This window comes from Myotis myotis, unplaced genomic scaffold, assembly GCF_014108235.1.
Source record: "Myotis myotis isolate mMyoMyo1 unplaced genomic scaffold, mMyoMyo1.p scaffold_m19_p_15, whole genome shotgun sequence".
Lineage (NCBI taxonomy): Eukaryota > Metazoa > Chordata > Mammalia > Chiroptera > Vespertilionidae > Myotis > Myotis myotis.
This window is the reverse complement of record NW_023416319.1, coordinates 19,216,296-19,228,501: the sequence shown is the minus strand read 5'-3', so window position 1 is coordinate 19,228,501 and position 12,206 is coordinate 19,216,296. Positions and strand designations below refer to the sequence as shown.

Sequence of the window (12,206 nt, the reverse complement as noted above, 5' to 3'; positions counted from 1 at the left end):
CACAATAAACATTCGTCAACTCTGAGGGGGAGCTCTGGACCATGCAAACCCGGACTAACTGTTTTTCTACTCTGTTCCCACAGTGCTGCCATTCAGCTGGGCCCCATTGACCTTTTCCTTGCCTCATCCCCAAACTGATTCCTCTTCTTCCCAGGGGACTTTTACTCACTTTCTGAATTTTCCTAATCTGGTCAGAGAGTGTATCTAACAGGCGAGTTTTCAGGAAGTCCATCACCTTGACAACTCGGCCATCAATGTAGCAACTGGAATAAAAATAAAATAAGAATCAGATAAAATCTTGAGCAGAAGACTACATACACTTCTCTAGTCAGAGGTGTCTGTTGCCTGAAGAACCTGTCCAGGGTTCACTTGGGTTCTTATATCCTAAAAAAGTTTGATCCTGGGTACTTTTCAAATAAATAATACATTTTTTACTTTTTCTTCTTTTTAGACTGTATTAAATTCATTGGGGTGTCATTGGTTAATACAATTTTATAGGCTTTGAGTGTACAATTCTATAATATATCATCTGTATATTGCATTGTGTGTTTACCACCCAAAGTCTAGTCTCCTTTCATCTCCATTTGTGGGCTAATATTGTGATTTTTTTCAACCTTTGTCACAAGAAACTTCATTGCTTACTCTATAGAAATAGACAGGAATCCATAAAATAATGGAGAATGGAGAAATGGACAAAGGGTAATGGAGAAAAGGTTACATTCCCCCCACTAGGAAATGTAATTTAACACTCACTCCATATCACCCCTACCCATACCTTAAAGTAATAAAAGTATGTGAGGTTTGAAAGAATACTCAAACATTTTTATAGGTTTCCACACTTATAAATAAGAAAACAATCACCAACCACAATAATGGGATTTAGTGTAATGAGTGTCTTCAAGGTTTCATCTCCAGTTCACCTCCCTGGGCAAAATTTCTTGTGGTCAACCTTCTCTTACTATCTTCAAAGTAAATGAATAGTGAATGAATGAATAAACAAACAAATAAATGAGTCAGATAGATTAAAGTTCAGGAGCCCTCTCTTAAAATAGTGAGAAGGAACTCATGGGTATGTCCAGGTTTTGTCAGGTAGCTTCAGTGAAACATCAAGTTGTGCTGATACTACACTGTGAACATTTGACTCCAACAGTTGCATCCAGCTTTGTGAGTACGCTCTTTGTGAATTCTTATTCAAAGTCGAAGCTGAGACTGGCCCAGGACTAAGTGACTTTCATTATCTCAAACCTCCCCACACCTCTCTTTGCAAAATTCCAAATTAAATCCATTTAAATCAATGCTTATGACTCTTGGGTGCCTTTTCCAACCCACTCAGGTCTTCTTGGCTGATGGCTAATGATAGACTATTTCACTTTAAATGAGACATCAACCTATCAGTACATATTATTGAACTATGTGAAAATTCTTTTTTAATTATAAATTCCCATACCAATGTATGATGTAGTAGAATGGTTAATTCTTTCTTTAATTATAAAGCAGGTGCTCTGGTTGAAGTGAAGGTGGGAGATGAACTCCACCCATTCAGCCCCCCTCACTACCTCAGACATTTCCACAGAATCCAACATTGGTATGTTGGAAAGAGTATGAGTTTGGGAGCCAGAGATATCCGAGTTCAGATTCCAAATCAGGTATTTCCTATCTAAGTGATCTTGCACAAGACAGTTGGCCTCTATCAGCCTTAGTTTTCTTATTCTTAAAAGAGAGGGAACACATCTACTTCTCAGTATTAACTGAAAATTAAGTACATAAACTTATAGTGTCTGCACACAGTAGGAACTCAACAACTCTTAGGTTTTTGGGTTTTTTTTCTTCTAATTTCTCTAATTTTCAGCTCACAAAGATGGGGTCATAAACAATATGGGACTGATTAAATTAATGTGAGCATAGAATTCTAAAAGTAGAATTGTATCATCGGGTACATGTTTTTGAAAATTTTTGTGGTTACTTATTTTAGGGAATAAAATAAAAACAATGACATGACCTTTCACCTCAAGTCCAATAAACATTTATAATGTGCAACACAGAGTGCTAGGCATGTCCATTACCTCCTATAAGTACTTCACTATTACCATCCCTGATTTTTTAAAAAAGCTGTGATTACACAGCATATGACATGAAAGCCAGGCATATTAAAACATAGTGTTAAAATTAAAAATAATTCATGCAATTTTAATCTAACACATACTGAAGAACATGAATAGATGTTGCTATTTTACATGATGACTAGGTATATGATAAAAATGCACTGTAATAAATGTTCTTTTATGTTTTAATCAAATATATTATAGTTTCCTCTTTTCTCTTTGTTAGCTCCAGTATCTATTTTAAACATCAAAGTTTATAAATGTTGCTGGCAACACATACAATTAAATACTTACTGAGATAAAAAAATGCCAGATGTACTTTTTCAATGTACACCCTCCTATCCCACACAACCCATGGTCCAGTCCAGGGTTGAGGGGCTCTTCGCTCTTCCCCTCCTTCCTTTTGTTTCTTTTCTCAAGTACACAGAACTTGGAGTTAGAAAACCTTAGTTCAATCCCAGCTTATTACTTATATGATTATTGTGTTTCCCCTTCTTTAAAATTGTTTTAACAAGAAACTATAGTATTTTTACAGGGCTACTGTATCCATCAAATCAGAAATCAAAATGCTGGGCACAGAATCTAGCACATAAAAGGAACTCAATATGCAAATCTAGCCTCCATGTTACTTAAGAGCCAAGGTGGCAGTAAGCTAGACTGTAACACCATGGGATGGGGTGAGCAGGGGAGCATCTGTCTGGGGAAGAAGAGCATGTTCATTCACTGTAGGATTTGGAATGGGGGAAGTATGAAAACTATGGAGCTTGAAAAGACCCTTATGGTCATGTGGTCTGAAGTGTGTTAGCTTGCTACATCATCGCTGAAAAGTGATTATGTAGGACAGGGAACCCACTTTCATATACTATGAGTACTGTTCCACCATACTACAGCTTGAATCCATGAAAGGCTCTTCTAACATGGGTCTAAAATATGCTTCCTGTTATTGGTCACTCAATAGCTATTTTCTTAGACCCAAGAAATAGTCCAATTCCTCCTTCATTTAACATGTAGGGGGAGAATGCCCATAAAAACTTTGACTTAAACTTTTTAGAGCCTGTTGTTGGCCCCACATTTAACCTAACAAGCTGGATTCAATCATTCTGGGTTGATCTCAGGCTTTTCTGGGGCTGTGAATTATATTGGAGCAGGGGAGAGCTCCAAGCAGGAAATGCATGTGACAAGGTTATCTTATCTCAACAGTGCAGGTAAGAAGGGATTTGGGTCTAAGTAAGGGAGTTCACGGAAAGATGTAAAAGTGAGAGCCTGTAAAGGAAGAACTAATAAAATAAAACTTCTGTGGAGTGTAAGAAAAAGAGGAAGGGAGCCAGTGATGACCACGAGCTTATGAGAGAGAATATTGCTGTCAAGGACATGAAGGCCAGTCAGACTAGGTTTTAGGCTTGTCAAAGGAGATGAAAAATGCTGTTTGAACTATCAAGGACGCAGAGAATGTCAAAGAGGGAATATGCAACAGGTAGTTGGGGAAATAAAGAGGAGGTACAGAGAAGAGTTATGACAGGTGATGATGACCTGGGTGTCTTTTTCAGTTTATAAGTAATAAATGGAGCCATGGATGTACGTGAACTCTTCAAGAGAATAAAATAAGTTAACAGAAACATAAGTCACCCTCTAAAATGCTTCTCAAATATGACCCTGGACATTGCCTCTACCTTTGACCCAGCTAAGAATCCCTTCCATCCCCAACCTGACCAACATGGTGTCTTTTTAATAACCTCAGTCTGAATCAAATTCACATTTGGATGTCAGAGGAAGCCCCATAGTATGCTGAGAAGTTTCAGCAAACTTTCATTTGCAACCTTAAACCCACATTTATAATGTACTGTGGAAACAGAAACTTTGGTCCCCCAGAATTTAATATCACTTTTAAGAGGGGATAATTTAACCATATGTATGAATCTGATAAATACCTAAGCCCTTTTTTGGGAACACTTGAACATTTAGCTTGTTGTACTTAACCCCTTAGAAACTGCTAACAAAGCTTTCAATGTCAATAATCATTGGTTATTTAAAAATCTCTGCCTGTTACAGAGCTTTGGTTCACTGATAGTGGCTGCCTATAGTAATGGGCCCAGGATATCATTTATATTTGGATATGAAGGAGGTGGGATAACCTGTGGTAACAATTTGGTAGAGTTAATTATTAAAAATGATGAAGATGGTGATTTCTCAATGAGACTAGGTAAAAGCAGAACTGAATTCCAACTGACTATCCAGTGACCTGGGGGCAACTCTCTCTGTTTTCTCTGCTTTTCTCACTATGATGATTAATGTAACTCTTAGCTACCAATCAGTCTCTCTACAAGAGTTAATTAATTTAGTAATGGCTACAAAGGTATCAGAAGACTAAATAAATCAGAGAGGAAAGGAAGAATAGAGGGAAGGAAAGAAGGGAGATAGAAAGGAAATCCATCAAGTAGAGGTACTTTGACATCTTCTACATAAACCCTGGCACAATGGTTGGTTCTAGAAATACTAAACCTGATACTTTTAGGCAAGTCATACCCCTCCTACAAGACATCTTGAAATTTCAGCATCTCTTAGGTTCCCTCCACAGTGACTGAGCTGTTCAACTAAAGTTGAAGACAAGAGAGACTGTACGGAAACAACCTCTCTGTGAAGTATTCCAAATTCAATGAGGTTGAAACCTTTCTGTGTGGACAAATAGTCTGTCTTGCTCAATACCAGCAACCATCACCCCTTCTTCTGCTGGCCTGTAATTAGCAGTTCACATCAAGCACACATCTGGGGAGGTAGCAAAGATGGCAGAATATACAAAGTAAATGGAACCACTTACCAACTCTCTTGCCCTCAGTTTTAAATTTTATTTCCAGTTTAATACCTTTCATCTTAAGTTTGCCCTGTATTTGTTTATTGCAAAAGAAATAAGGTTCATTATGGACAAGTTCAAAAATATACACAAACAACATTAAAATATAATGAAAAATCACTGATAAGCCCAACACCTAGAGAGATCCATCATTAATATTTTGCTGTATACCTTTTCATAGCTTTTCATAGTGAACACATAAAATTTCCCATAATTAGTTATTTAAAACAACTTATTCCAGATGCTATCCTATGAGCATATAAACTTAAAACTGTCCCCAACTAGACTCCCAAGCCCATCTCATTGGGATACTGACAGAAACATTAGAGACTCCAGGCATCAAATCATCTTCCTCTTCCTCCAATTCCATTCTGTTCATTTAGGGAGCCTCTGCCAGAGGCAGGTCTCATCTCCTTTCTGTCTTTGCTAGCCAGGTTTTAACCCTGGTTCCCCTTCCCCCTTCTCCAGGACCCTAGATTCAGTCTTCAGCATTGTACTACAATTAGCCACTTATATCATTAGCCTCTTAAAAATTTAATGAGGAGAGTTCCTTGGCTCCAGTAGCAGCTGGTTTTGTTTACTTGGCTCTTTACTTTAAAAAGAAAAACCTTTGCCCCTTCCTATCTGACCCCTTCTTTTATTTCAGGTAATTGCATTAGTGCTGGCTTCTCAATGCTCAGGAATTTCCGGACCTATTTTGCCGCCTGCTGCTTTTCTGGAGGGGGGGGGGGGGGCAGTCTGCTCCGAATTCTAACACCCAGCCTGCTGACTGGGCAGGTAATTCCATAAAACTGGGGCCTTCCCCAATGAAGGGGGGAAAGCTTGGATAATCATTAGAACCCTGTTGACCTATAAAACCTATTCTGACACTTGAAGCCAAACACTGGAGAGGCTGACTTGAGTCTCTCTAAAGCTTTATAAATTGTATTTGCCCCTCCTCCAAAGGCCCTCACTCTGGTTTCCTGCTGGGTACATTCTTCACACTTGCCATTAGGTTTTCTTTCTGAGGCTCCATTATCCTTGATCTTCTTTGCAATGGGTCAACCCTCCTCTCTTGTGTTCAGAACTACTGTGGGCAAGTAAAACATATAAAATGAACACTGTTACAAAAAAAAAAAAGATCATACAGAATATAGATGTTTCTTTGACTTTCTTAAACCAGTTCCTGTAAAATCCATACAGCTGATTAAAGGGTTGTGGTTCAAGAACTTCTAAGAGTTGGTACTCTGAAAGATGTTATCATTGAAAAATGGTGCAAGTAAAGGTCAGTGTTGTGGGCAATCTCACAGGCACATAATGGGTACTCGAAAAAGACATTAAATGAGGCCCTGGCCAGGTAGCTAGCTCAGTTGGTTAGAGCATTGTCCTGATACACCATTGCTATGGGCTCAATCCTCAGTCAGGACACATACAAGAATCAACCAATGAATGCATAAATAAGTGGAACAACAAATTGATGTTTCTCTCTCAAATCAGTAAGTTAAAAAAAAACACATTTAATGAAATCATGACTGCTTGTATAATCCAACCCATAATGAGCCAAAAGATTGGTCTTGAAGCTTAAGGGCTGTTCTAAGGGCCCCATTTTCTTGATCTTTCCTCTCTCCTAATGCCTTACATACTTTTGGTCCTGAATCCAGGTCGTTCTTCCTCATGAGCCCTGTCAGTGTATGTGGAGACACTGTCTTTTGGCAGAGGCTCAAACAGCTGGCCCTTCCTTGACCCTTGCAGTGCTAAGGAGAGCTCTACAGGAAGCACAGAAGGGCGGGGGTGGAAAAGTCATCTGCAGCTCCAGCCACCGGAGTGGGCGCTGAGGGGGGCACCTCAGCGTAGTACCAGGTGATGGTACCTTAAGTGTGGGCAGGAGTGGATCCATGTGTTTTGGGGCTGAAACTTAAATAAATTGTGGGACCCTCTAAGAAAAAGGAATCAAAAGTACAAAACACAAAATTAGGTACAAAAGTAAATATTAATTTAGAATGATAAAGTAAATCACAACAAACTCCCAGAAACTTAAGGAATCAAGTCTCTCCAGTCCCCCCCATCCCTCACACACACACCTTTTTTTAAAAAAATATATAGTTTTTATTGATTTTAGAGAGGAACGGAGAGGGAGAGAGAGAAACATCAATGATCAAACATCATTAATCTGTTGCCTCTTGCACACCCCCACATTCGCCACACACACACCTTTTTTTGTTTTTGAGAGCTCTTCTGGCAATTTACCAGAAATGCTTACAGAACAAGGCTTCCTGATACAAGCAGCCCCTTACCACCTAGCTAAAGTATCCAGGTTCCAAAATGAGGCAAATGTCCAAAAAATAAATCTACCCCTGTTAGTAATCTCAAGGGATACTTTCTGGTCTTATGATTCTCAGAAAAGGGCCAAAATATGAGTAAATACAGTCATCCTCCACATAATGACATTTTAGTCAATGATATGCATATACGATAGTAGTCACATAAGATTACTAATAAGCTGAAAAATTCCTATCATTTAGTGACATCGTAGCAAGTTGTAACATTATAGCACATTATAGCACCTCACCTGTTTGTGGTGATGCTGGTATAAACAAACCTATTGCTCTCAATCTTCTAAAAGTATAGCACATTATATACAGTATATAATACTTAATGATAATAAATGACTATGTTACTGATCTATGCATAATTCCAGCATCTGTGTCATATCTGACTATAGTTCTGATGCTTGGTTTGTTAGTTAAAACTGTGTTTTTCCTTGCCTTTTAGTATACCTTGTCATTTTTTGTTGAAAGCCAACATGCTGAATTGGATAATAGAAACTAAGATAAATAGACTTTACTGTGAGGATTTGGACTGAGTTGGGTTATGTTGTATGTTTGTTGCAGTTATATGTACCAGAGGCTTCAAATTCCTCTAATGTACTTGTTTGTGAGTTATCTTTTGACTTTAGGCTTCCCTAGTTACTCCTCCTCAGGGAGAGACTGTGTCTTGCAGCTCTTTCAGCTATAATTCAGTTATTATATTAGCACCCTGTTGGTATGTGGTTGGTTATAGAAGAAGGAAAGTGTTCCTTAACTTTATGATTCAATCTCAGTCCTTTCGTGGGTATCTCTGGGCTATAAATGTCACTCCCTCCTCCCCAGTGGTATAGCTATTTCCCCTTAGGTGAGACAGGAAGGCTAGAGGGATTCCAGTGAGAAAAATGCCTTCCCCCAAAGGGATAAGGCTCTGGTTATAACGTTTCCCTTTGAGAGTTGGTCTTTGTTATAGAGAATGCTCTGGTTTTCTACTCACAATGATAAATCTTACTCTCCCCTGGTCAGAGCTACTAGGGGATTTTTCTTGGATTCCACAAAAGTAGGGGGTAAGGGGCTAAGACTGAAGCCTCCAGCGGTTCCTTACTCTCAAGCTAGTCCACACTAAGTCCCTAGCAATTCATCAGAATTACCATTTATGTGTTCCTACCAGATTATGGCTTCAGTATTTTCTGTTTCAAATAAGCAAATTTTGGTAATGTCTCTGGATTCATCTGTCTTTCCAGATTTCAGAGTGTCGGTTTGCCCTGCAATCATAATTCCCTGATACATCCAAGAAAAGTTGTTCATTTTCAACCTTTTTATTTTGTTCTTGTTGAATGAATAAGAGTAACAACTTCTAAGCTCTTTATATGTTGGGGCTAAAATCAGAAGTCCACTAAAAGAATTTTTATCATGCATACCATCATTGATCTTTTGCATTAAGGGTTGTGTTGAGAAATAGCCCTATCTCCACTGTGCATTGTCAATTAGTGTATTAATGTGATCGATTAGTAATGTCTGCCAGGGTAATGAGAGTAAGAAATGAAGGCACATCTGCCACATATTTGTCATTTTTGATGGAGATGATTTTTAAGGTCCTTTCCAAATCTATGGCTCAAGGTCTCCTCTTTGACACACAGTCAAATGATACCATTACGTGTCCCCTCAACACATATGAGAATCTTATATTTCAGTTGGTATTAATGAAATTGCATTTTCATATGATATTGTCCAACAAATGCACACAGGAATATATACTAAGAGAAAAGCAAAACAAAATGACTTGCCCAAAGGTTTCATGTAAGTTTCCTATTTGAGTTTGATTTTCTACACTGTCATTTATATGAGATTGAGAAATTACTTCATTTTACACTTCCCCAGTCCCTATGTCATGCCTTTTCCTTAATGCAGATTTTGCATCCATGTATTATGGTGAAAGAATAGGATAAGTAAAAACTGTCTATATTACACACACATATGTGTGTGTAAAACAACATCCATGCCATCATATGGTAGATTTTCTAGAAGACCTACCAGAAAAATTTATCTCAAGGCTTATTATCAGAAAAATGATGTTTCTCATAAAAATTAGTTTTGTTTTTTACTTGTGGACACTAGATTTTGTTTTCAGCTTTGCTTTTGCTACTTAGAAACAAAATCAAATTTGTAGCCCATTTCTAACGAGAATAAAATAAACTGATAAACACTTTAGAGTGCTAATCTTCCACACTGCTTTATTGTTCTTCTAAGTCTATTTTCCATTTACTCTTTCTTCCTCATTTATTTTTGATCATTTTGCTATTTGACAGAAAAGTGGCCTGAAGGAAGGTTCAGAGAAACTGTGAAAAGAAAAAAGACATTCAATAATTCACAAACTATATATTTAGCCCTCTATGTATAGGGTGTGCCAAAAATGTATATACACACTTTGAATAATTATAAAGGCAGTATTTATTAAAATAATTTCATTTTCAAAATTGAGCTATCCGCTGTTAAAGTGTGTATACATTTTTTTTGGGGGGGGGGGAGGGGGTATCCTGTACACAAAGCAAAGCAAGGCCCTATTAGTCTTATTTCCTGCCTTATTTTCATTTCTCCAAAATCAATCTTTTATCTTATTAAATATTTGGGAAAGCTTCAGGAAGTCCTATTCTCTTATCAAGTTTAAAAATTCTCTTTTTTTTGTCAGACCAAATGTTTTATTTGATACAATATAGTTTGAGGTTAAATCATGAATCTATTAACCTTTAGTTTGTCATAAATGGATTTCCCCTTCTAAAAATTTTTAGACATTTTATGTTTTCCTGGGGCCAAAATTGGTCCTCCTAACTGGCACTAGGAATTGGTAAGGACTGAATTAATATAATCAGAGCTACGTGATATTTCCAGAATATATTTCCTCAAAGATCACAGAAGTATTACAAATAAATTTAAAGGATCTTTCTGAATGAGAACAGAGCAATTTTGCTTTCGTCTTTCACTACAGGACATTTAGTCAGTGTGTGTGTGTGTGTGTGTGTGTGTGTGTGTGTGTAGTGTTGGGTGTGAGGGGGAGGTAAAGAAGTAGAGGGAGCCTTGGGGTTATGGGGAGATTGATAGACCTGCACTAAGGTAAAGACCTATTGCCTTGCCCAGGGTTCTGCAAAGGTTTAGGCCTGAGTGGATGGGGGGAAGGGAGGCTATGTGGTCTCTGTTGAGCCTTCTTAACTCTGCTGTTGTAATATAAAAACAGCCATAGACAATCTCTAGATATAAAAGGCTACTATGCTAAGTGTCCAACTGTCTGACCGGTCGCTATGGTGCACACTGACCACCAGGGGGCAGACGCTCAACGCAGGAGCTGCCATGACATGCACTGGCTGGCACCATGGACCTGGCGCTGACAAACCAACATTCAGCTTCCCCCAAGTGGGACACAGGCCCTGCCACCACCCTGGAGCAACACCTCACCAAATTGCAGCCAATGCTCCCAAGATGCATGGCACAAAATGCGGCCCACAGCCCAGCCCAGCCCGGGAAATGGTCGCTGTGGGCTCCTGGTAATGACGTCACGTAGCAATGCCCAGCTTTCTCTCCCTAGCGACTAGCCTCCTTGGAGTTTCTTCAGCTCAGGAACACAGGTGGAAACATTTTACACATTAACCAAATGTCTGTGAAGCGTTTTCCAGTGCCTCATCTCATTTAATCCTCAAAGAAGTCCTGGAGTGGGTAGATATGAGACTCGGTAGAATCCTATTTTCTTTTCATTAGCCAGAAAATGGAGATTTAGAAAGTTTAGAAACTTGACCCAACTGAAAAGAAGAAATGGTGGAACCTGAAAATGACTTCAGGTTTTCTCACTACGCAGAATATAGTCAAACACTGCTACAATTAAATATTTTACCCTTTGTTCTCCTTGTGTGATCTACAATAATAATCTGCTTCATGCTGATATTTACTGCTGTGTTGCTGATAATTACCTGAAAGAGAAGGTGGGGTGTTTCACTGGACTGGAAAAAGTTTAGCTAAATCAGAAAGCAGGTCTAATTAAGCAAGTTTATTCTATATATAAAAGGCTAAGTTGACATGCGCATGCACGATACATATAAAGCTCTCGTCGGTACCAATAGCACACGTGTGTTTTGATCTGTCATTGTCAATCTTGAATTTGGTTGACACTTCTATTATAGAGAAAGGGCGAATAGCGATATTAAAATATTTTTCTAATTCACTTCCTTTCAATGTGTATGAATTCATGCACTGGTATATTGATAAGCACAGTTATGTTACAATAAATCTTTATTTATGGACACTAAAATTTGCATTTCATAGAATTTTCACATTATAAAGTACCATTCTTTTTACTTTTTTCAACCATTTACAAACACAAATAACATTCTGTAAGGTTTGCTGGCTACACAAAAACACATGATGGGCTGGATTTGGCCTGTGGGCCATACATTGCTAGTACCTGCCACACTAAACAATTAAAATTCTCTACAGCTAGAAAAATAAAAGCTATCCTCGGAATTAAGTATCATCTGCAAGATTTCCCACAGGTGATATACAACCACCACTGGTAGGGTTAATATATCTATCTCTGGTATTTATCTATAAGGATTTCACACCTTACCATACAAAGCACCATTAGAAAGCACATAATATGTAGGTTCCCTGGCCCTGGGTAGAGTCCTTGAATCTACATATTTTTAAAAATATTTTTATTGATTTCAGAGAGAAAGGGAGAGGGAGAGGGAGAGAGAATCATTGATTGGCTGCCTCCTGCATACCCCACACTGGGGATCGAGCCCGCAACCCGGGCATGAGCCCTGACTGGAAATCGAACTGTGACCTCCAGGTTCATAGGACAGCACTCAACCACTGAGCCACACCAGCTGGGCCCTTGAATTTACATTTTTAATCAGTATCTCAGGTAATATGATTTGTGAGTAAAGTAGATCCAAACTTTGAGAATCGTTGAATTATTATACATTA

At 38.4% G+C, this 12,206-nt stretch overlaps 1 protein-coding gene across 1 annotated transcript in view; it reads right to left on the bottom strand.

Annotated features, from left to right (window-relative positions):
* The window catches only part of HPSE2 (heparanase 2 (inactive)), a 531,613-nt gene that overhangs the window by 138,917 nt on the left and 380,490 nt on the right, over positions 1-12,206 (bottom strand). Inside the window, exon 7 of the mRNA XM_036336390.1 lies at positions 170-263. Coding sequence (XP_036192283.1) covers positions 170-263 — 94 coding nt within the window. The remainder of the gene's footprint in view (positions 1-169; positions 264-12,206) is intronic.